Source organism: Dryobates pubescens, chromosome 3, assembly GCF_014839835.1.
Source record: "Dryobates pubescens isolate bDryPub1 chromosome 3, bDryPub1.pri, whole genome shotgun sequence".
In the NCBI taxonomy this organism is placed as follows: domain Eukaryota; kingdom Metazoa; phylum Chordata; class Aves; order Piciformes; family Picidae; genus Dryobates; species Dryobates pubescens.
The window spans coordinates 49446843-49471825 of NC_071614.1; the positions used below are offsets into that span (position 1 = coordinate 49446843).

The following is a 24983-nucleotide window of genomic DNA, read 5'->3' on the forward strand; positions in this document are numbered from 1 at the left end:
GATTCTGTGCTGTCTTTCATGGAGCTGCTTGGCAGGGGGCCCTGATGTTATGTGACAGTGGACACAAGCTGGAGCCAAGGGGTCAGGCTGGGTGCAAGGAGAAACCAGGAGAAGACCAGGCTCCAGCTCTGGAAGCTTTTGAGACCTGATGGGCTGAAGTCTTGGGCAACCACTATATTGCAGCTCATCCTGCTTGGAGTAGGAGCTTTTGATAGAGACCTCCTGAAGTCCCTTCCAGTGGCAGCATAATTGTCCCCACCCTGCTCCTCAATGGGGCTGGCAGTGCCATGGGGCTGAGCCTCTCAGTGGCTTTGCCAATGCCACCTCCTTGGCTGCCTTCCCACTGGTGGGACTCTGCTTGGTGAGGTTTCTGTTGCCCCAGTGCTGAAATGGCTCTAAGCTGGACAAGTGCCTTAGAGGAGCTCTGAGGAAGGGGGACCCACTGCTGCCTCAAAGAAGTCAAGTTGGGTAGGGCAGAACTGGCAGTGGCTGCTGAACCAAAGCCCAGTGTGGCTGTTGGGGAAAAGGAAGGGACCACAGCCTGGGCCATGGCCTGAAGCAGGCTCCTCACTGGAGAGCCCTGACCCTTGTAAGGTGGCATCTTGCCTCACTGAAGCAGTTTCCCCGTGCCCCCAGCTGCATGTGCTGCCCACCAGGCCGGGGCTGCTCCTCCTGGCTCAGCCAACAGCTCCAAAGGGCTCCCAGAGAGAGCTGCTGCCAGCCCCAGGACAGATCTGCTGGGACCAATGTGCACACCAGCACCAGGGCATGGCAGGTGTCTGCCCCCAGGGGAGGAGACTCTCACTGTGGGGCAGGATGCAACCCAGCAAGCACTGGAGCAGGGGAGAGCAGCCACCGTGTGCCATCCTGGTGTGGCCTCCCAGCTGCTGCCTGGCCTGGCCCTGCCTAACACAGCAGCTCTGCCAGCAGCCTCAGGAGGGGTGGGCTCAGCAAGGAGGCCTTGGGAGATCTCTTCTCTTTGATGGCTCAGAAGGGGAAGGAGACAGTACCCCAGTGACTGCACAGACAGCACCCTGAGCAGGGCATGTGGGCGAGGGCTGTGCCCAGTGCCAGGCATGGCTAGATGGCAGCAGCAGCCTGTGCTGCAGCCTCACTGCTCCCTGCTGCATCCCGAAGCTGGCAGCTGAGGTTTGAGCCCTTCCACTCTGGGCCCTTCCCGGGGCTCTGGGTACTGCCTGTGCAACTCACTTCGGGGCAGAGAGGAGAGCTCGTCACTACCAGCAGACAAAGTGACCTGCCCCGAGGGAAGCAGGGGGGAACAGAACTTGCAGGACAAACTCATTTGGCCTTTGAGTTGAGGGAGAGCAGGGGGGAGAAGGTCAGAGCAGGCAGCACCAGTGTGCCCTGCCCAGGATGCAGCCCCCCAGAAGGGTTCCCAGCAGCTTCAGGCATCCTTCTGCCCAGGGCCACCAAGTCCAGAGGCTTGTGGGGCACAGGGAGGGCAGGCTGTGGAGCAAGGGCTCCCATGCAGCCCTTGCTGGCAGCCTGCACTCCGTGGGCAGTGCAGCTGCTTGGGCATGAGCCTGGCTGACAGCAGACAGCAGCACATTTGGGGGCAGGGAGCTTCAGACCCCTGGCTCCCCACCATGGAGTGCCACCCACAGCCAGCAGGGCAGGGCTTCCAGGAGCCATGGATGTTCATGCCACTGGAAATGCCAATTGCTGGCAACTGGGTATGTCTGAGAGCGCCACGGGCCATCAGAGAGCAAGCAAGCAGCAGATCCTCACCCTGGCAGGAGGCACAGCTGTCCCATGGCCACCTGCCACGGGCAGGCTCAGCTGCAGAGACTTGTGGCACACCCAGGCCAAGCAGGTGTGGGCTGGGGGGGGAACCACTCTCAATTGGTGCTGGCTGAGGCGTGAAGAGGAAGGTGACAAACCACCCAGATGAAGGCACCAAAGCTTGTGGCTGGCACAGAAGCAACTACAGAAATGTTGGTAGCACTGCAAAGGGCAGCAGGAACCTCCCCAGCTGCTGGAGGAGTGGTGTCAGCTTTGAGAACCAGCTACCAGCATATGGCAACTCATCAGAACTGTCCTCCAGCGACTCCTCCATCGCCTGCCCTGGGCCCTGGATGGTGCCAAACCCCACCCTGAGCCTCAGCCCCTAAGCCCCAGCAGCAGCTCAGGCAGAAGGGTGCTGCAGTGCAGCAGACAAGCAGAGGGCCCTGGTCTCCTCTTGCAGCCTCACTGGATCATGCCAGGCACGGGCACACAGCTGCTGCTTGGCAGAGGCTTTCTGGCCCAGCCTGGATGTGTTCCCTCTGCGGAGCAGTGGGGCATGGGGGGCTGCACATCACCCACGAGCACCTGAGGGGTTTCTGCAGGAAGTTGCTTTGCCTTGGGAGGGGAAAATACCATCCAACTCCTGGCTGCTATTTGGGTGTTGCCAGAGCAATGGAGCTGACCCTGGCCTCTGCTGCCTGGAAAGCAGATCCCAGGCTGCAGGCAGTGGGCACAAGAGCTACATGGAGGTGTGGGCAGCGGGGGCAGCACGGGCAGCTGGTCCCTGCACAAGCACTATGGGACAGCATCACACTCAAGGGGGTAAAAGAAACTCCCTTTGTCCTGTTTCTGGCTCCCAGCAGCAGCTGCACTGGCAGGGACCAAGAGGGCTGGTCACAGAGTGGGGTGGAGATCACCCAGTGCAAGCCCCCTGCCAAGGGAGGGTGATCCACAGAAGGTCACACAGGATCACACCCAGGTGGGTTTGGAATGACTCCAGAGATGGAGACTCCACCACGCCTCTGGGCAGCCTGCTGCAGGGCTCCAGCACCCCCACATTAAAGCAGCTCCTCTCATGCTTACCAGCCCCACCAGTCCTGGCAGCACTGAACACCAGGTGTGGAGAGGTGTGCAGAGAGGAGCAAGGAGGGGACCTTGCTTCTCAGCTTCAGGTGAGGCACAGTTCCCTCTGGTGACAGCCCAGGCAGCTAGGATATTGTTTGGGGAGGGCTGTGCTCCTGGTACACAACCTGCCCAGCCTCTGGTCATGGCCTTCCTCTTGTGCCTCTGAAGACAGCATGCAGCTTTTTGTCTCCTTCTTCTGCCCACTGGCTTCTGACTTATGTGCACTGGCCACCAGCCTGGGATTCAGGTGACCCTCTGGGGCTGCCCTGGCTACCCTTTAGCCACAGTGCCCAGGAGGGAGGACCAGTGGGTAGGGTCTGCTTGCAGGCTCACTGCTCCCAGCAGTGCAGGCACGTCTCCCAGGCTTCCACACAGGGATGCTCTGCTCTCCTTCTCACCTCCTCTTCCCTCCCAAAAGAGGCAACAGCAATCCTTGGGTTCAGCAGCAGCAGCTCTGCCATCACAGCTCAGGGAGCTCCAAATGCCAGCCTGCCCACGGGGCCATGGAAGCCAACGACTGTTCCTAACCTTTAAATATTAATAGAGGGTGCCCTGCACCAGGGCCTATCCATGGAGACCATCTGCCTGCTGGCTGCAGAAATGCTCAGCCTGTTCTTTGCAGGAGTTTATTACTCAGAGGCTCATGCTAAAAATATGTTGCAAGGGCTTTACTTAAAACAAAGCCAATGGAAACCTGGTGGCAGGGAAACACAAGACCAAATCCAAGCCCCTCTGCACCCCAGCTGCAGCTGAGGTGCAGCCAGACAGGTCCTGATGCAGTGTGAAAGGCAAGGGCAGGATCCTGAACAAGCTTAGCAGGGCCTGCAGCTCACACAGAAAATTCAGGTAGCAATTAGCCAGAGATCTCCATGGTGAGACAACAATGACACAGCTCATTAAGGGAGGTAAAAAGGGGCCCCCTGATGGGGTTTGGTGCCAGACTCAGCTGTCACCAGTCCCACTTCATTTTTTGTTAACCATACAGTTCACCAAGACACCAAAGTCCCTTAACAAGTTGGAGCTTTCCACTGCTCACTTGGACATCACTGCACAAGTGATGAAGCCCCAGCACGTCGGTGCCTGCCTGGACAGTGACCCTGGCAAAGCTTTTCCTTGACTTCTCCGTCGGTTTGACCGCTGCCTGGACCAGCTCTCCAATGACACATCCTGGAGCAGCAGTCTGGAAACTGCTCTCCCCTCCTTGTCCTGATTACCAGCCAGGGAAGCAGCCATGTCCTCAGAGGAGCTCTTCAAAGCACAGCTGGGATGTTCCAAGTCACAGCTTCAGCCTCTGCAGCAGCTCTGATTTTCTCAGGAGAGCTGCTTGGCAGCAGCAGGTGAAGCCTTCCCCAGCACTGAGCTGGCCTCTGAGCAAAAGGTTCCCAGTATCAGAAGCCACCTTTGGAAAGCTCATCCTGGTGGGTCCTAAGAGCATCTTCCTGACCTGGCCAGCATCCCATGTGTGCCCACCTCTCCTGGGAATCCTCCCCACTGGTTTCCTGAAGGCCAGCTGGCAGTGCCTTGCCCTATGCCAGCCCATGTCCAGCTGACCTGCTCGAATGAGAAGAGCTTGGGCTTTGTTACGCTGCTCCTCAAACCTGCTGCTCACTGCAGACTGAAGCGGAACCAGGAGAGGGGTGATGCCAGGAGAAGGCGGCAAAGCTGCCAAAACCCTCACTTCCAGGAGCAGCTCAAGGATGCCAGAGAGCTGCTGCACTTCTGAAGGCCACAGCCAAGCAGCTTTCATGGCCTTGGGTACCCAAGAACAGGACCTCATGCCTGGCACAAACCGGACTGCAGTGCTGTGGCCCTCGCAGAGGCACCATCCTGCCACAAGGTCAGAGATGCTTTCCCAGGGTGCCCCTGCAAGGAGCTGCCAGAGCCCATGGTGCCCACCAACACCTAAGTCTTGTGCACCTCAGCGAGCACTGCCCAGCTAGGGCAGAAAGCCAGCAGTGTAGGAGCATCTGCAGCACCTTCACCAGCAGCACATCTGCGGGCAGCCAGCCAGGCTGCACCAACACAAAGGGCTGCAGACAGACTTCAAGCACCCATTAATTGCTTTTTTTAATTAGCTTTTCTTGCTGGGTCCTCCTGGGAAAGGCAGGCAGGCAGGCTCCTGACTGCCCTCCCTGCCTCTCAGGGCTGCAGCCCCCAGTTCAAGGTTCTGTAGCTCAGCTACAGATTGCCAGGAAAAAATGAGCACGGTTCTCTGCCCAGCAGTGCCACACGACCCTGAGCTGCAGACCATGGCTGACCCAGCAGGGCCTTCCCTTCGGACCTGGCAACCACCTCTCTCCTGAGAGCAGTGGCAGCTGCCCACTGCCAGGACACTGCACAAAGGACTTAGCTGTGTGCCAAACACTTCCCCAGGCCACAGCCTCTGACACCAAGCCCTGCACCAGGGGCAGGCTGGAGCCTGCAGACTTGAAGCTGGGAGCTGCTCTCCAGGCTGCCAACGGCTGCTCCAGCAGCACATCCCTGGTACCTGACAGGGCAGAGATGCCATTGCTCCATAAATCCGTGGTCACAGCAGCCCACACATGGGCCAGCAGCTTCCCCTGCATGGCCTTGAGCTGCCCTGCATCCAGCACACCCTGAGCTGTAACCTTGCCATCCTCACCATGGAACTGCCCAGCTGGCATGGAGCAGGGATGGTGCGGCCAGGAGGAGCAGGGAAGTGACCATGGCTGTGATGGGCACTGGGGAGGCCAGAGCTTGAGTGCTGGGTTCAGTTTTGGGAGCCTCACTCCCAGAAGGACATTGAGGAGCTGGGGCAGGTCCAGAGAAGCTGGGGAAGGGTCTGGAGAACAGGGCTGTGGAGAGGGCCTTGGGGGTGTTCAGTATGGAGCAGAGGAGGCTGAGGGAGACCTCATTGCTCTCTGCAGCTCCCTGAGAGGAGGCTGCAGGGAGCTGGGCTTGGGCTCTGCTCCCCAGGCTCAGGGGACAGCAGGAGAGGCAATGGCCTGGAGTGTGCCAGGGGAGGGCTGGGCTGGAGAGGAGGCAAAATGTCTTTGGTGCAGGAGAGGTCAGGGCCTGGCAGAGGCTGCCCAGGGAGGTGGTGGAGTCCCCATGCCTGGAGGTGTTCCAGAGCCCTGTGGCCATGGCCCCTTGGTTTAGTGGCCCACGGTGGTGTTGGGCTGCTGGTTGGACTGGATGCTCTCAGAGGGCTCTTCCAACCCAAACCATTCCCTGGTGCTGTGGAGCAGGATCCCACAGCACCAACACTGCTGCCCTACCCCAGCCACAGCCGCCGCTGTGCGCCGTGGCCAGGCTGGGAGGCCGGGGCAGGCAGGCCGGTCCTGCTCCCAGGCACACGACACTGGGAGCTTGTGGGTTAGGCAAGAGAGGCAGTGACAAGAAAAGTAGCCTTTTATTTGAATGAGTATCTCTTGGCAGTAGGCAGATATTAAATAACACTGGAATGCACGAGACTACCACGGACCGAGAGCAGGGGAGGAGGTGCAGCCAGGTGCAGCACAGCAGTGCCAGCCACGACACCTCGGGGCACCCAGAAGCCACTGAGCCACCAGCGAGTTGGGCTCCAGTGAGGAAGAGAGCGCGAGCGGGGGCTCCCGCCAGGCCTTGCTCAATGCAGAGGTGCTGGAGCGCCGGCAGCAGAGAGGAACGAAGGTTTGCATTCAGGAGTGAACGGGAGCCAGGGACCGCTAGGCATGCACCGCCGCAACAGCCACTCGCTAAAGCGTCAGCACCACACACGAAGCCCAGAGCTGGGCCAGCCACAGACAGCTAGAGGAAACAAAGCTCAGGGTCTAATTTGTGCCTTAAATAGATGCCCTAAATATTTAAAATTGGACTTCACCATATATATATAATTTATATATATTAAAAGAAACAGAAGACCATTAGGTGAGTGCAAGCAGTCTCCCTCAGAAGGACCCTTGGAACCATGCCCAGAAAAGCTGCTTTTTTTTTTTTGCCTTTTTTGCCTGTTTTTTTGGCCTCCCTCCTCCACTCAGTCCATTTTCATTGAACACAGGAACTCCTCAAGCAAAATAAATTAGCTGCGTCGGTCAAGGCCCTGCCTGGCATCCAGACCACCTGCAAGGGCCCTTCCAACCCCAACCGCTCTACGAACCTCCTGGGCCACCACCTGCCCGAGGGCCGCGGTGCGGTGTCCCAGCGGCGCCTCGCGCGCCTCCCCGCTGCACGGAAACACCTGACGAGCGCTGGGCACGCCTGGAGCCGCAGCATTGCGTGGAGCTGCGGCGCCGCACGCAGCCACGACACCGCATAGAGCTGTGACACCGCATGGAGCTGCGCCGCCACACGGAGCCACGACACCACATGGAGCTGCGGTGCTGCACGGAGCCACGACACCGCACGGAGCCACGACACCGCACGGAGCTGCGGCGCCGCACGCAGCCACGACACCGCATGGAGCTGTGACACCGCATGGAGCTGCGGCGCCACACGGAGCCACGACACCGCATGGAGCTGCAGCACTGCACGGAGCCACGACACCACATGGAGCTGCGGTGCTGCACGGAGCCACGACACCGCACGGAGCCACAACACCGCACGGAGCTGCGGCGCCGCACGCAGCCACGACACCGCATGGAGCTGCGGTGCTGCACGGAGCCACGACACCGCATAGAGCTGTGACACCGCATGGAGCTGCGCCGCCACACGGAGCCACGACACCACATGGAGCTGCGGTGCTGCACGGAGCCACGACACCGCACGGAGCCACGACACCGCACGGAGCTGCGGCGCCGCACGCAGCCACGACACCGCATGGAGCTGCAGCACTGCACGGAGCCACGACACCACATGGAGCTGCGGTGCTGCATGGAGCCACGACACCGCACGGAGCTGCGGCGCCACACGGAGCCACGACACCGCATGGAGCTGCAGCACTGCACGGAGCCACGACACCACATGGAGCTGCGGTGCTGCATGGAGCCACGACACCGCATGGAGCTGCGGCGCCGCACAGAGCCACGACACCACATGGAGCTGCGGCGCCGCACAGAGCCACGACACCACATGGAGCTGCAGTGCTGCACGGAGCCATGACACCGCATGGAGCTGCAGCGCCGCACAGAGCCGCGGCACCGCACGGAGCCCGGGGGAGCTGCCGACAGGGAGCTGCACTGGTGTCACTGGGGACGCACACGGAGGGTCTGCCAGTGGGGAGGTGGGGGAGAAGGCATCCATTTGCGAGCAAAGCCTGGGGCAGGCCAGCTGGGGGCAGGCCAGCCGGGGCCAGGCCAGCCCGGGGAAGGCCAGCCCGGGGGGAGGCCGGCCCAGGGGGAGGCCGGCCCGGGGCGCTGGGCGCAATGTCCGCTGCAGTCAGAACTGGCTGGCGCTGCTGGGGTCGCACTGTAGCAACCGCACGATGGAGGGGTCGCTCTTGGCACCTTTGATGAACTCTTCCAGGGACAGCTTACCTGAAAGGCAGGAAGGACAAAGCTGTCTCTTTTCTAAGGTCACTTGATGCCACCAACCAACATTTAAACTGCCAGACGAAGCCAAGGCTCAACAAGGCCAAGTGCAGAGTCCTGCACCCAGGCTGGGTCTGCCGTGGGCATGGGGGAAGGACTGAGCTTGGTGGCCAGCACCCAAGCCTGGTCAGACAGGGAGGGATGAGCCAAGCTCCTTGCAGCAGGCACAGAAACTCCAAACCTTGTGGCACACTTCTGTCCTCAGGTCTGGCTTTCAGGCTGTGCTCCCAGACTATTTCCCACAGTTTTTATCAGCTTGGAAAGGAATCCTCAGAGCCATCAGGGCATCTATCAGCTTCGCCCTCTCCTCGCAACACTGCAAAGCACCAATCAAAACCTGTCTGCGATGTGCCACAGCCAGATGGGGCAGCAGAAACGTTTCCAGCCAGCAGGAGCACTTTCCCACGCTTGGCACTGCAGGGCTGGCACCTTCTGGGGAGCAGGAGGGATTTCTCTCAGCAGCAAAGCGCAGCAGATGGAGGCTGCCTACAGCCCGTTCTGCGGCCACCGCTCTGCTGCACCTCTGCCGGTGCCGCAGCTTTCTGCAGAGCAGGAACGCTGCAATGGTCTTGTTTTAGGGCCCTCCACGTGTGGAGCCAGGGGGTGAAATGCTCCTTTGGATGAAGTCAAAGATCAAATACTTGAGGACTACAGCAAGGAATCTGCCCCAGGGGCCGCAGCAGCAGATGCAAAACGTAGCCATCAAATTACCTTGGTGGGCAGCAAGTTCTGCATGGGACAGCAATGTGCCCTGGTGGCCAAGAAGGCCAATGGGCTCCTGGGGTGCATTCAGGGAGAGCAATGTGCCCTGGTGGCCAAGAAGGCCAATGGGCTCCTGGGGTGCATTCAGAGAGTGTGTCCAGCAGATCCAGGGAGGTTCTCCTCCCCCTCTACTCTGCCCTGATGAGACTTCACCTGGAATACTGCATCCAGTGCTGGGCTCCCCAGTTCAAGAGGGACAGGGATCTGCTGGAGACAAGGGTGGTGAAGGGACTGGAGCACTGCCTGGTAAGGAAAGGCTCAGACCTGGGGCTTTTTAGTCTGGAGAAGACTTGAGAGGGGATCTAATAAATCTCCAGAGGTCCCTTCCAGTCCCTAACATCCAGTGATCCTGTGAGTCAAACCCTTTCTCTGACAAGCTCACATCTTTCCAGTTCAGCGCTGGGACCAAATCTTTGCTCCTGCTGAGCTCAGCAGTGGGACACAGCTCCATGATTTGGACATGGGCAGCTGCTGCCACCTCTGCCACTGCCACTTCACCTTGGCTGGGATGAGAGGAAACACAACAGCAGGGCAGAGGGAATGGCTCCATTTTCCCTGGTGTTTCTGAGCCTAAGGCAATAAACCAGCTCAGGTGGAGGGGCTGTGGGGGGCAGGCTGTCACATCACTGCTCAGGTGGCTCCCTCACTGGCTCAGGAGCTGCTGTGATCCTCTGCTGTGCACACTGCAATGGAGTGAACACTGCAGGAGCATGTGGCCATGGGGACCGGCACACATGTCACACACATGCACAGGAAGCATCAAGGAGCCAGAGGATTTTTGTCATTCAGGCACCCAAGCACACCCCCAGCCTGCATCACTGAGAGCCAGCCCCGCAGAGCAACCCTACCGAGGGCATCAGGAGCAAAACCTGCCTGGGTCATGCTGCCCCCAGAGAAAACAACCTAAGGCCCTGGACTCAGAAGAGTTTCAGAGGAGCCTTTGCAAAGGGTATTAACCATGAAATGCTGGGGGACTGCCTCCCCAACACCCCTTCCCCTGCTGCCCACTTCCTCACCCTGTCTGTTATGGACTGGAGGTGCTCACCGAGGCCAGGCAGAGACCAAAGGCACTGGCAGGGACACCGCTGCCCTCTACCCCCTGTCCCCAGATACCCTCCCTCTGCCTCTACTAATGCTGGACCTCTATTTCCAGAGCCTCCCAAGGGGTGCTGGTGGAGACCCTACCATCATTGTTTGTGTCCATCTGTCTGAAGATCTTGTCTGTTCGCTTCTCGGGAGTGGATTCGTCCTCTGGCATTTTCATTACTGATGAAACCATTTTGTAGATTGCCTGAGTGTTAAAAAAAGGGAAACCCAGAAGACACAGAGTCAGGACTCGACCAGCAAAGCATCAGGGCTGAGACACAGGGCTAAAGAATGCAAGCCTGTGAGCAACACAAGAGGCAGCTGACCCCGGCAGGCAGCGGCAGGGCTTCACAAACCCCAACGGGCAGCACCTTCTGACTGCAGCTTTTGTGGCGTTCAGCCTGCTCCAGCAGGAGCTCCCACGCTGCTGGGGCAGCTGAACTGAGAGTCAGGGCCCAGACGAGAGCTGAAGCACAGGAGGCAACGGTCTGTGGCTGAGCTGGCTGCAGCTGGGCTGAGCCCTTGCCCCTCTGGTGGCTCTGGGGCGGACGTGTGGGGCCAGCAGCAAGCAGAGTGAGGAGCGCCAGCTGCACAGGGCCCTGTTTGTCTCCTGGGCCCCTTCCTCATCTGCACCCTGGAGGTCCCACCATAGACCCCTGCCCAGCGTCCCTCTGGGGACCATGTGCCCAGCAGCCTCCCCAGGGTGGGAGGAGCAGAGGCTACAGCAGAGCCCATCAGAGCCATCCTGTGAGCCAGCCCAGCTCAGTGCTGAGCTGAGGCTACAGCAGAGCCCATCAGAGCCATCCTGTGAGCCAGCCCAGCTCAATGCTGAGCTGAGGCTACAGCAGAGCCATCCTGTGAGCCAGCCCAGCTCAGTGCTGAGCTGAGGCTACAGCAGAGCCCATCAGAGCCATCCTGCGAGCCAGCCCAGCTCAGTGCTGAGCTGAGGCTACAGCAGAGCCCAGCAGAGCCATCCTGTGAGCCAGCCCAGCTCAGTGCTGAGCTGAGGCTACCGCAGAGCCCATCAGAGCCATCCTGTGAGCCAGCCCAGCTCAGTGCTGAGCTGAGGCTACAGCAGAGCCCAGCAGAGCCATCCTGTGAGCCAGCCCAGCTCAGTGCTGAGCTGAGGCTACCGCAGAGCCCATCAGAGCCATCCTGTGAGCCAGCCCAGCTCAGTGCTGAGCTGAGGCTACCGCAGAGCCCAGCAGAGCCATCCTGTGAGCCAGCCCAGCTCAGTGCTGAGCTGAGGCTACAGCAGAGCCCATCAGAGCCATCCTGTGAGCCAGCCCAGCTCAGTGCTGAGGCTACAGCAGAGCCCATCAGAGCCATCCTGCGAGCCAGCCCAGCTCAGTGCTGAGCTGAGGCTACCGCAGAGCCCATCAGAGCCATCCTGTGAGCCAGCCCAGCTCAGTGCTGAGCTGAGGCTACAGCAGAGCCCATCAGAGCCATCCTGTGAGCCAGCCCAGCTCAGTGCTGAGGCTACAGCAGAGCCCATCAGAGCCATCCTGCGAGCCAGCCCAGCTCAGTGCTGAGCTGAGGCTACCGCAGAGCCCATCAGAGCCATCCTGCGAGCCAGCCCAGCTCAGTGCTGAGCTGAGGCTACAGCAGAGCCCATCAGAGCCATCCTGTGAGCCAGCCCAGCTCAGTGCTGCGCTGAGGCTACAGCAGAGCCCATCAGAGCCATCCTGTGAGCCAGCCCAGCTCAGTGCTGAGGCTACAGCAGAGCCCATCAGAGCCATCCTGTGAGCCAGCCCAGCTCAGTGCTGAGCTGAGGCTACAGCAGAGCCCATCAGAGCCATCCTGTGAGCCAGCCCAGCTCAGTGCTGAGGCTACAGCAGAGCCCATCAGAGCCATCCTGTGAGCCAGCCCAGCTCAGTGCTGAGCTGAGGCTACAGCAGAGCCCATCAGAGCCATCCTGTGAGCCAGCCCAGCTCAGTGCTGCGCTGAGGCTACCGCAGAGCCCATCAGAGCCATCCTGTGAGCCAGCCCAGCTCAGTGCTGAGCTGAGGCTACAGCAGAGCCCATCAGAGCCATCCTGTGAGCCAGCCCAGCTCAGTGCTGCGCTGAGGCTACAGCAGAGCCCATCAGAGCCATCCTGTGAGCCAGCCCAGCTCAGTGCTGAGCTGAGGCTACAGCAGAGCCATCCTGTGAGCCAGCCCAGCTCAGTGCTGCGCTGAGGCTACCGCAGAGCCCATCAGAGCCATCCTGCGAGCCAGCCCAGCTCAGTGCTGCGCTGAGGCTACCGCAGAGCCCAGCCGCGGGGGCCGGGGCCGCGCTGCACCGCGGGGGCCGGGGCCGGGGCCGCGGGGGCCGGGGCCTCACCTGCACGATCTCCAGCATCTCGCCGCGGCTGATGTAGCCGTTGCCGTCCAGGTCGTACATGCTGAACGCCCACTTGAGCTTCTGCTCCAGCTTGCCGCGGGAGGTGACGCTGAGCGCGATGATGAACTCCCTGAAGTCGATGGTGCCGTCGCCGTTGGTGTCGAAGGTGCGGAAGACGTGCTCGGCGAACTTGGAGGCGTCGCCGTAGGGGAAGAAGTTGGCGTAGATCTTCTTGAACTCCTCCACGGTCAAGTGGCCTGTGGGGCAGTCCTTCAGGAAGCCCTTGTACCACTCCTGCAGCTCGTGGTCCGTGAACTCGGTGTTCTCACGCAGGTCCTGCAGCACCTCGGGGCGCAGTTTGCTGTTCTGCTTCCCCATCCTCTGCCGGGCGCGGGGGCAGCGCTGCAGGGCGGAACAGCGGCAGCCTGAGCCCCGGCCCCGCGGAGCCGACCGGCGAGGGGCCGGGCAGCCCGGCGAGCACGCAGACCCTGCCTAGCCAGGCCGGGGAGGAGCAGAGAAAGGCTGGCACAAGCCACCCCGAGAACACCTCCCCTCCTCTGGTCTCCTCTAGGCTCTCAGCTACCAGCAAAGACGAGGGCAGGCGGTTTGGGAGGGACCGCCTGGGACATACTGACCCTCGTCATCGATCGCTGGGATTCGGGAAATAATCACACTCAGCATCTGATCTCTCTGCTAGGGTCTTGCTCCTCTGTCGTGGGTCCCAAAGCCTGGCCCAGCCCAAAGGGTGCCCTGCTGCCATGATGGAGCAGGAGGGGACAGCAGTGGCCATACAGAGTCAAACCTGTCTGCTCCCAAGTGAAAGCAGGGAGGCATGAAGGGGCAGGGAGGGCAGGTGGCTCTGTGCCAGCTGCATGTGCATCAGCCTGATGCTCTCCAAACTCCCTGGCTTAGGGAGCATCTCCTCCCTCCTGCAGGGACAGCAGCACAAGGGGCTTCATCCTTCCCAGAGTGAGACCCTCTGCCCCCAGATAAGCACAGCAAAGGCTTTTGAAGGCAGGTTTGGCACAGCAGCCCTCTCCAGGCCTGTGGGGTGACACTTTTAGAGCAGCTTCTTCAGTAAGCTCAGGATGCCAGATGAGGGCAGAGGGCAGTTCAGCTGCAGGATTTTATGGGGATCCTGGGAGGGGGCTGGGTTTGTGCCCTCCTCTGGCAGTGCCTGTGGTGCCTGAGTGACGGTGCAGGGGACACTGCCCAGCCACAGGACAGTTCCCTCAGCACGATGAGACATGGTCAGTCTGCACTCATCAAACAACAGCAAAGAAGGCAACCATGAGGTACTTTTGGCTTTCATCCCTTCCAGCCTTTCATGGCTTCCCAGCAACACCAACTGGAGCTGCCAGGCCAGCACAGACCTGGTGCACAGCCTGGTGCAAAGGCAGGTAAGCAACACTGCAAGAGCTGAGCAATAAAGCAGGCAGAGACCATGGAAAGTGCAGCAGGGGCTGAGCACTTCCCAGAGAGCAAAAATCCCAGGCATGCACAAGAACCTAAAAAAAAAGTTAAAGGTCAGCCAAAACGAAGCTGCTCTGCAGCAGAGAGGCTTTCCACGGCTGAAGTGAAGCTGCTCTGCTAGGTCTGTGTCCCCTCAGCAATGAGGACACTCCACATCCTGCTCTGTGCTCAGAGACGGCTGCAGCTGCTCCAGCCCAGCAGCTGCCTGCCCATCACCAGCCCTTCCCTTTGCTAGCAGAGCTGCCCACAGATCGGCTCCAAAACTGCCTTCTTGCTCTTTGCCAAGCCTTCCCCAACATCCCTCTGCTTGCTCCCAACAGGCAGGGATGCCACAGCTCCCAGTTCCTGCCAGCACCACTCCTGGGGCAGCGCTGGGCTGCCCCCCACCCCGGTTCCACCAGTAACTCCCAGCTGCTCCCACTCCCTCTGACTGTTCCCTTCTGCAGCCACTGTCCCCACAGTGCCCAGGGCAGGAAGCACAATGCTCTGCTCTGCTGCTGCCAAGCTGCAGGCACAGTAGCTTGGAGCAGGTGACAGAGGTTGTGTTCTGCTTTTGAAGAGCAGCAACTCTGCTACCACATTCCTGTCCTTGGGCAAGCAGGTACCGCCGGTGCCCTCCCTCAGCGAGCTCCTTTGGCTTGGGGATGCCTGGTGCCACAGCAGCTCCTGCCTCGCTGGCACCAGCTCAAGCTCCCTGGGAGAGGGGCAGGGGCAGCAGCACTGGCTCAGCACAGGAGCTGCATGTGAAGCAGAAATAAGCTCGGCTTTAATCACTCACAGGGCTGGGCAATGCACGGTGAAGCTGCCAGCTGGCAGTGGAGAGCCCCAAAGCCTGTTCTGCCTGTTCTGGAATGCCTTTAGCACCCCTGTGCCCTCCAGAACACAGCCCCCAGGCAGCAGAGTGCCACTGACTGGATGTCACTCCTCTGCTGGCTGCAAGATTCATAGATCCATGGAATGGGTTGGGTTGGAAGGGGCCTCAGAGATCCTCCAGCTCCAACCCCCTGCCATGGGCAGGGACACCTCCCACCAGCCCAGGCTGCTCAGGGCCTCATCCAGCCTGGCCTGGAACACCTCCAGGCAGGAGGCAGCCACAGCCTCCCTGGGCAGCCTGTGCCAGAGTCTCCCCAGCCTCACTCTCAAGACTTTCTTCCTCCTCTCCACCCTCAGTCTCCTCTCTCCCAGCTCAAAGCCATTGTCCCTCGTCCTGGCACTCCCAGCCCTTGTCACAAGTCCCTCCCCAGCTCTCCTGGAGCCCCTGCAGGTACTGAAGGCTGCTCTGAGGTCTCCCTGGAGCCTTCTCTTCTCCAGGCTGAACAGCCCCAGTGGATGCTCATTTAATACCAGCCTCAAAAGCTCTATGCTGAACAAACTGCAGGTGGTTTCAGCCCTTCCTCCCCTTACAGCAGAGCAGCACTGTGCAGTGCTCTAACTCAAGCCCTTGGTGCTTGTGAGGCTTCTGAATGGCTTTGGAGGAGCTGAACCCAAACATGTCCCTGCAGCTGTTGTCACAATTTGTTACCAGTAATTAAATATCCAAGGCTAATTTATCAGAGCCCATCTCAAACCTGCTGCCATGTGAATGGTGTTGCAGGTAGCTCCTCCAAAGTGAGCTGCCTGAAGATCTCATTAGTGCTGGCAGCAGCCCTGCTGCTGGCACCCAGCTGGCTCCATTGCTATCAAAGGCTTCCATCAAGCCCCTTCCCAGCAGCACTGCAGCTGATTCAGCCCCAAGACCACCTGGAGGAGAGCTGCTAATGGAGATCATGGGGAGCTGGGGGCAGTCCTGTGAGCAGGGCTGGGGGTTTAACCAGCCAAGCCACTCACTGCAGTGGGTGTGGGAGGCAAGGGAGAGACAATCCTGCACCCAGCACTGCAGAGACCCAGCTCCAGCTCAGCTGCCTGCCTCTCCCTTCCCACCCTGCCAGGGCTACAGCCAGGGAAGCCCAGACTCAGCTTGGTGTCATCTGCAGGCTTGCTGAGGGTGCACTCAATCCCACTGCCTACATCACTGAGACATCCCAGCAGGGACCCCTGAGGGACACCACTTGTCACCTGTCTCCATCTGGACATCGAGCCACTGCCCACCACCCTCTGGCTGTCACCACCCAGCCAATTCCTTACCTACTGAACATCCACCCAGCAAACCCACCTCCCTCCAGTTTAGGGAGCAGGATGCTGTGGGTGACCACATCCAGTGCCTTGCTGATGTCCAGCCAGATGACATCCATTGCCCTTCCCTTGCACACTCCATTGAAGAAAGCCACCAGGTTGGTCAGGCAGGACTCACCTTGGTGAAGCCATGCTGGCTGTCCCCAGTCACCTCCCTGCTCTCTGTGGGCCCTATCAGAGCTCCATGATCTTCTCAGGCAAGTAACAAAAACCATCTAAAGGATGCCCTTGAGGTGATGAGACAAGGAAAAGCCTGGGTTCAGGACTGCAGACCAGCAGTGCCTCACTCCCCACTGGCACGAGCTGCCACACTTCAGGAGCACCATCACTCATCTCAGCCATGGCACACAGGCCCTGAGGACCCCAGCTGCAGCAGGGAGATGGCTCCTCGGGCACCCCAGGTACCCACACATGACTGGTGGTGGGAAAAGGTCACACAGAACACAGGCTGATAACAATGTCCTCTGGCCACATTGTAGCTGGGGTCAGCCAGCAGCCCTGGTCTGAACTGGGAGGGGAAGGTGCAGCTCCCTGAGCCTGGCACAGCCAATGGCCCCTGGAGAGCAGTCTGGTGCCCGCTCCAAAGCCAGCACCCAAAGTGCTGAGTGCTGCAGCAGAGAGAGCCCAGGATGCAGACAGGGGCCTGTGGACACCTGGTCCTGCCCAGGGCAAGCAGTGCCCAGCTCACACACCACCAGTGCCTGCTCAGAGCCAAAGGGGCACCTTGTGACACAGCCTGAAGTGCAGGGAGGAGTGCCCTCACCTCCTGGGGACAGGGGAAGCAGTGAGACAAAAGAGAAACCTCCACCAAGAACGCCACCAAAGCCCCAGCCTGGGGCTGGAGGTGCACAGGGCTGGTGCCAGAGAGGCTGCAGGTCCAGCCCCTGACCTCCATGGAGCAGGAACCAAAGCTGCCCAGTGAAGCAGCAGCCACACTGAACACACCAAGGATCTTCACAACCCTCTCCCTCTGGGCGACTTCACCACACTGCTGAAGCAATCAGCTCACTTTGGAGCTGCATCCTTTCCAGCAGCTTTACTGAGAGCAGGGGGTGCAGGGGAAGGACCATCCCCCCTCTGCCAGCCACACCTTCAGCTCCAGCAAGGTCAGGAGCAACTCAGGTGTGTCACTGAAAGTCCTTCTGGTGACAGACCTCACCCAGCTCCCTGACTGAGTTTATGCATAAACAGGGACCCTGGGACTGTGTGGTCCCAAGAACCTGATGCCCTGTCTGGGCTAAACCCCACTGCAGAGCAGCAGCTCCTCCCTGGCTTGCCCAAGAAAGGTGACGACAGAGGTCCCACATGGCTCTGCAGAAGGAACCTTCCCAGGCCGGCAGTCATGGAGTCAGCTGCAGAGGCTGAAACCTGAGAGCCACTGGCAGGTCCCTGGACTGCTCCTGTCTGCTCAAGGCACTTTACTCAGGATCACATTGCTGACTTACAGGGAAAAGTCATTTAGCCTCTGACACTGAGGATCAGTGCCTGAACCTGAGGACCATCTGATGCTTGCCCCATGCACAGGCACCTGCAGGTGAGAGTGGCAGTGTCTGCCCAGCTGCTGCAGCCACTGCACGAGGCAGGGCATGCTGGCACTGCTGTGCCTGCCAGTGCTGCCCCTCACTGGGAGAGGACCTTGTCAGAGAATCACAGAATGGTGGTGGTTGGAGGGGGCCTTGGGAGACCATTGAGTGCAACCCCCCTGCCAAGGCAGGGTCACCTAGACCAGGCTGCACAGGAACACACCCAGGCGGGTTTGGAATCTCACTAGAGGAGGAGATTCCACGACCCCTCTAGGCAGCCTGCTCCAGGGCTCCAGCACCCTCACACCAAAGCAGCTCCTCCTGCATGGCTACAAATTCACTACAAAGCCACAGAAGAACCACGAAACTCCCCAAAACATTCCTGAATTGCTGCTGGTGAGGAAAAGATGAGCTCTGAGCTGGGCCCAGGAAAGCAGCAGCTCCTCAGGGAGCTCTCCATAACGGTCTCCTGTAACTGTAAAGGGCAAATATTCCCCAGGCAATGAGAAAAGCACAGAAACATTTCAAGTAAATTAGGAAACTGGGTTAATTTGGGTGGGAGCAGATTGGGCAGCCTGTGCCTGCAGCCAGCAGCAGAAAGCATGAGTGGGATTTTCCTCATCTCCCTCTGCCCATTCCTTTTTGGTTTGTTTTCCCTACCGAAACCAAGGGAGAAGCAGCCAGCCCCATTTCATCTGCAGATGCTGTGCAAAGCTGGCAGGGCTTAAAAAGCAATCACTGGAGTTTGTTTACACAACACGGGAGCGCAAGGAAGCCGTCTGCACACCGCCTCAGCGGCCAGCGGCCAGCTCCCTCCCTGCGCGCTGGGCTGCAGCAGGCAGAGCCCGGCGCCGGCCTCACCCCGCAGGGCTGCCGCCTGCAGGCTGCGCCGGGCTCGGGGGGCGCAGCACAGGGCAGGCAGAGGGAGCTGCAACCTTCCGGAGAGGGGACACGGCCCAGCACCCAGCGCCCCGCTGCTGGTGTGAGCCCAGGCTGGGCTGCTCCGCCTGGGACAGGAGAGCTCTGCTCCATGCACTCATCTGCTGTGCAAGGGCCAGCCACGGCACCGCCCTCTGCAGAACCAGCAGCCCTGGGTTACACTGCGGGAGAATTAGCCATGGCAGCACCCAGAGCCAGCCCCAGAGCACCACAGCCATGGCTGGGAAGACGGAGAGCCTGGGGACAACGACACTTGTTGAGACACGGGCAGGGTGCAAGCAGCCCTCAGAGGCTGCTCTGGGAGACCACCCTCACTGCTAGGGATGCCTGAAGGACACCCAGGTGAGAGCTCTGACATCCCTCCCTTCTCCAGCTGTGCTGAGGAACCCAGGGCACCTCTGGGGAGCTGAGGCTCACAGAACACAGAATTAACCAGTTTGGAAAAGGCCTCTGAAATCGCCAAGTCCAACTGAGTGCCTCATCCAGGCTCTTCCTGAGCACCTCCAGGGCTGGGGACTCCACCACCTCCCTGGGCAGCACATCCCCATGGCCAGTCTCTCTTGCTGGGAAGAATTGCTTCCTAACATCCAGCCTAAACCTCCCCTGGCACAGTTTGAGACTGTGTCCTCTTGTTCTGGGGCTGGGTGCCTGGGAGAAGAGACCAACCCCCAGCTGGCACCTGCTCCCCAAGCACAGTGTGAGGATTTGCCCAAGGCAGTGCCTCAGGGGTGCCCTCCAGAGCCGGTGGTGGCAGGGAGGGACACTGCTGCTCCTGGCAGGTGGATCCTGCACACAGGGCGACAGAAAACACTGCCAAACCTAACACCTTCCCCAGCTTCTGCATCTTCCACAAACCAAGATCCAGGCTGCCCCCAGGCTGCCCCCCAGGCTGCCCCCCAGGCTGCCCTGGCTCTCCAGTCTCCAGAGATGCTGTAGCTCTTTTCCTGGCAATTCTCAGCCACCCTTCTGCGTGCGGTGCAGGTCTCCTGTGTGAGAAACCACAGCAGCAGGACCTTGCCCCCCATGCACCCTCTGCCTAACATCAACACAGTCATTTATCATTTATTTCTTCCTCTTGAGAGGAACAGGAAAGGTTGTTCAAAGGCTGTGGCCTCGGTTCAAAGGAGGGCAGTGATGGTGGGGGATGGTGCAGGACTGGAGGCTTCTGAGGGCTGTGTGGACATCCCTGTCAGCACAGCATGGCAGGGCTGCTTCCCTTCACCTTGAAGCCTGCCAACAGCTTCTGGGTGGCTGCACCTTTGTTGAAAAGGGAAGGCCAATGAGTGCTGCACCTTCGTGGTTAGGAGACTCAGCTCCAAAACTGGTCTGGCACTGGGGAAGAGGATCCTGACAGAGGAAGGAGCAGCGGAAGGCCGTCTGGACCTTGGAGGCACCAGGCAGCTCCCAGCTAAGCCTCCTGTTCTGTCTCTTCTCTGCAGACACAGGCAGGACCCCAGCGGGGCAGAAGTCTCACACTTCCCCTGCACACTGAGTTTCACGACCAAACCACAGCAGCAAGCATCAATCAGGCTGCCAGAGGAAGGGCAGCTCCTGGATTTCCACTGCAGCTTCTGTTGCTGCAGGAGGGGTGGTGGGGCAGAGGGGTCAGATTAGCGTTTCTGCCTGATGGTGCAGGCCAGGGCAAGGCTCTCAGGCACTGAGGTGCTGACAGCCTCTCTTCTGGAGCAGGAGAGGCAGCCGAGGAGCACCCTGCGTGGCCCCGGCGCGGCTCCAGGCAGGGTGGGACTGTCCGGAAGCAGACAAAGCTCTGGGCAGAGAGCTGCGGGGAGGAAGCACTTCCTACTTCCCATGGCCACGGAGAGGACCAGGGCTGTAAATAGCCTCCTCCCAAGCCCTGCTGGAGACCAAAAGAGCTGCTGCTGGAAGAAAGGCCTGGCACCCAGCTGGCACCCGGCTGAAGGTCTCCCATGGGATGCAACTGCCCCACTGTGGTCCCCACTGCCTTGGTGGGAAGGGGAAGGTTGGGCTGTGACCAGCCTGGGACAGGGCTCTCAGCTTCCCCACCCAAAGTGCAGAGCCAGCCCTGCCCCCCCAGGAAAACCCAGAAGCTCCATTTGCACCCTGTGATGCCAGCTCAACACCCATGCTCTCCCCACCCATACCCTTTAGCCCTTCCTCACATGGCCCAGAGGGATGCAGCAGCCCCTTCGCTGCTGGGCAGAGACTCTTGAGCTGCACCTTCCACCCCTCCCAGCTGCTGTCCTCCCTCCCACCTCTGCAGCCACACAGGACCTTCCCCCCCCCAGCCTCCTTCCTGCCTTTTGCATGGTCCCAGGTGTAGACCACGATCCCTGGGGCTAGGAAGAGCTGCAGGCTGGGAGCGGTCCTGGTAAGCAAAGAAATGGCACTGGCCAGAAATGCCCCACTCCAAGTGAGCACCAGGGGGCTGCTTGCTTTCCATGGATGCTGCACAACCAGACCCTGAACACAGCAGCAGCACATCCCTGCAGCCCACTCACAGCTCCTCTGCACGCTGTGCTTATCCTACCTGTGCCCTTCCCTGGACACCTTCAGCTGTCACCTCTCCCCTGCCGTGCTCCCGGAGCACTGGCCCACTTTGGCCCCCTGCCCACTGACCTTCCATGAGGCAAGACTTCTGCTCAACCAAAGCTGCTCCAATCTACATCTCAAATGTTTTCAATGGCCTGGAAGATTTCATAATGGAAAATAAGGGAGAAGGAGGGAAAGTAGTGGTTTGGAAAATCCCTGGCTCGACAGACGAAGCAGCAGTGTGCAAAGACCTCGCTCCAGCCTCTGTCCTCAAACCCAGCCAAGCATCCGGGCAGGTGGGGAAGGACCAAGCTGTGCAGGCACTTCTGCTGTGGCCTCTGGCAGGAGACAGCACTGAAAGAACCAACCTCAGCCTCCTGGAGGCCAAAACTGGCTGGTGAAGTGCTGTGCACAGGCAGCCACTCACCGGCCTGGAGCTGTGGTTGTGACCTGCTGAGAGCCACCAGGCTGTGCTGGGGCCAGAGCCAGGAGGGGAGAAGCCACAGCACCCCCTCAGCTTTGCAAGGGAGCAAGAGGCAAAGCTGCTTCCCCCTGCAGTTATCTGCCAGGTGCTGGGCACAGCCACCTGTGCTCAGTGAAGGAGCTGCTGCGAGGCTCCTGTGTTCTCTCTGGTTCCTGCTGTGGCACTGCTGGGCTGAAGGCAGGCAACATGCAGCCAGGAACAGCCCGCGGGGGGCTGCCTGCACAGCCAGGGGGCGAGGGCAGAGCTGCCCTGCTGCTAGCCTGGCATGGGCTGACTGCATCCAAGGCACTGAGTGCCACCATTCCTGCAAGTCCCATTTGGCTACCAGAGCTTTCTGCTCTTTTTCACCCTTGTTGCTTCCAAGCTGCCTCAGTGTCCTCTCATCTCCTGCTACTCGGCTCTGTCCTAATGGCTTCTACACCCAGCCCTGCCAGGGTGGCTGCATCTCAGGACACCTGCACTTGAGTGCAGTCCCTCCTCTAGAGCCAGGATTTCTGAAGGCTCCTCTTGGAAATGCCACATTCAGGCCCTGAGGTGGCTGATGCAGTGTCACTGCCTGGCTTTCTCCCTGAGCTCTGTCCCAAGAGCCACCCAAGCTCTGCTCCCACCACTCCCTCTTAGGACTTTCGCCCTGGGGGGTGAATGAATCAAGAGAGACTTGGGGACACTGGTGGGAGAAATGCTGGGCATGAGCTGGCAAGGTGGTCCCAGCCCAGAAACCCAGTGGTGTCCTGGGCTGCAGAAGCAGCAGCATGCCAGCAGCTCAAGAGAGATGACTTTGGGGAGACCTCACCTGGAGTGCTGTGCCCAGCTCAGGAGTCATGGACTTGCTGGAGTGGGTCCAGAGGAGGCCACAGCAACGATGGGAGGGCTGGAAGCCCTCTGCTGAGAGAGGTTCAGCTGTTCAGCCTGGAGAAGAGAAGGCTCCAGGGAGGCCTTAGAGCAGCCTTCAATATACAAAGAGAGCTTTAAAATGACAGCCAGGGGCAATGGTTTTAGACTGCAAGAGTCTTAGATGAGACATGAGGAAGACCTTTCCACAGTGAGGGTGGTGAGGCACTGGCACCCAGAGAGGCCAGTCTGGATGGGGCTCTGAGCAACCTGCTCTAGTAGAAAACCTCCCTGCCCATGGCAGGAGGACTGACCTGGGTGAGTCTCAAGATCCATCCCAAGCCATTCTGTGGCTCCAGGAGTATGGCTGGGAGCTCTGGTGCCAGTTCTGCATTTGCCTCCTGGCAAGGGCTGGTACTGGACTGGAAAAAACACTGGCACTGCTGCTTGAGGAAGGGAAGCAGAAGTCCTGAGTCTGAGTGGAAAAATGAGGGGAGAGGGAGAGGGAGAGGGAGAGGGAGAGGGAGAGGGAGAGGGAGAGGGAGAGGGAGAGGGAGAGGGAGAGGGAGAGGGAGAGGGAGAGGGAGAGGGAGAGGGAGAGGGAGAGGGAGAGGGAGAGGGAGAGGGAGAGGGAGAGGGAGAGGGAGAGGGAGAGGGAGAGGGAGAGGGAGAGGGAGAGGGAGAGGGAGAGGGAGAGGGAGAGGACATCCAATGCTCAGCTGCATTGTTGTGCATCAGGGTGGCTGAAGCAGCAAAGGGCAAGCTCCTGCCCAGGTCAGAAAGACCAGCAGCCCTTGGCAGTGCCACAGCCCTGCCTGCCAGCACCACAGCCCGGCTTGAGCCCTTCTGTGCAGATCCTGAGCCCCCCGGGGCTGCAAGGAGGCTCCCTCCTGCTCAAAGCACTCAGGGGTGCCTTCAGGCACCTTGCTCCCTGGGACGGTGAGGAGGGGACTGGTTTGCAGAGCAAAGTGCCCTGCAGCCTTCCTCCTCGTTAGAGCTCTTCCTCTGAGGAGCCAGCCCCGGGGCTGCCCCTTCAGGAGCTACGACCCCCAGCTGCTGTGGCCAAAGCACCAGCAGCTGCGGGCGGCAGCGCTCCGGCGGCACCGGCAGGCTGCAGCGCGGCTGAGGCCGGGGGCTGTGCAAGCCCAGGAAGCTACCCTGCTGCCTTGTCTGCAGGACAGGTCCCTGCCAGCCTCTGCTCTCACGGGGCACGAGCAGCTCCTGGAGATGGAGAAGGAGCTGGGAAGCCCTGGTGTGAGCCGCACCACCGGGCTGTACGTGTGGGGACGCCCCAGGACCGCGCTGCGGCACTGACTGCTTTGTGCTGCTTTTCACATCTCTGCCATCAGACCTGCTCACAGGTGCATTCTGCAGCTTGGGAGGGCACAGAGCAGGTGCCTGCTGCTGTGACACTGCCAACTGTCGTTTAAAAAGATCAGGAGGTGGTTCTGAGAGCAGGGTAACCCTGGGGGTGGAGCCCCAGCACAGGCAAGGAAGGCAGGAGGAGTCCAGAGCCTGGGCAGAGCTGAGCACAGATTGACCCAAGGCAGAGAGGTGAAGAGACAAATCCCTGTCTTGGAGCAGTTCCCAGGGCAGATAAGGAGGCTTGGTGCTGAGGTGAGACCTTGCCCAAGGTGCTGTGTGCGGCCCTGGAGCCAACAGCCAGGCACCTGCAGGGGTCTGTGATGTGGGGAAAGGGAAATCTCTGTCTGACAGGGGCAGGAGCAGCCGGGTCAGGCAGCCAGGAGAGCCAGGGCTGGCATGGGCATGATGGCTCTGCCATGGTGTGCAGCAGGGGACAGCTTCTGGGCAGGACAGTGTGGGACCAGAGCAAGTGTGGCCCCAGCACTGAATGGAAGACAGAAGATGGCTTTGAGCTGGCAGAGGAATGAGCCCTGTGAGGGGGGTGGTGGGAGGAGGGCTGGGGCTCCCTGAGGGCCCCCACACCATGAACAGCTCCCAGTGAATGAGCAGCAGCAGCCCCCCCGGCTGCAGTGCCAGCAAGGATGAGGGTGGCAGCCCCTGGTAACCACCCAGCCCCTGTGCCACCACTCCAGGGCGCAGGAGCACCTCCTCCCTGGGGTACCAACCCCACAGGGCCAGGTGGCACAGACAGAGCCACCAGAGCTTGGCCTTCCAGCAGGTTGTGCCTCTCACCTTGCACCTTTCTCTTTCCCCTGACCTCTTCATCCTGCTTACTCAGCAGCTTCAGCCCTGCTCAGACAGCCCCAGGGACAGCCAAGTGCCCCTTGCTCCAGGTGCTGTGCCAGGGAGATGGGCAGCACAGCCCCTGGGCACTTCACTCACAGCACCCTTGCACACGGGTGTAAGAGCCACTCTCCATGGATGCTTTCCAGATGCTGGATGCTTCTCCTCAGCTGCCACAGCCTGGCAACCCTGCACCTTCCCAGGGCCATTCTGCCAGCCTGCTGCTGCCCCTGCAAGTGCCACCTCCTCTGGGCTGGGGAGAGCTGTGGCTGCAGGTCAGAAACCTGAGCTCATGGAGTCATGGAATGGGTTGGGTTGGAAGCGGCCTCGAGT

The 24983-nt window shown here is 60.2% G+C and overlaps 1 protein-coding gene across 2 annotated transcripts in view; it reads right to left on the bottom strand.

The window, feature by feature from the left end:
- Positions 1 to 7955: 7955 nt before the first annotated feature.
- The window catches only part of HPCAL1 (hippocalcin like 1), a 47314-nt gene continuing 30286 nt past the window's right edge, over positions 7956 to 24983 (bottom strand). For both annotated transcript variants that reach the window (XM_054180124.1, XM_054180123.1), the window contains 3 exons: positions 12510 to 12911; positions 10287 to 10392; positions 7956 to 8285 (listed from right to left, as the gene is read on the bottom strand). In XM_054180124.1, the coding sequence (XP_054036099.1) occupies positions 8188 to 8285; positions 10287 to 10392; positions 12510 to 12887 (582 nt within the window). In that variant the 5' untranslated portion in view covers positions 12888 to 12911 and the 3' untranslated portion in view covers positions 7956 to 8187. The remainder of the gene's footprint in view (positions 8286 to 10286; positions 10393 to 12509; positions 12912 to 24983) is intronic.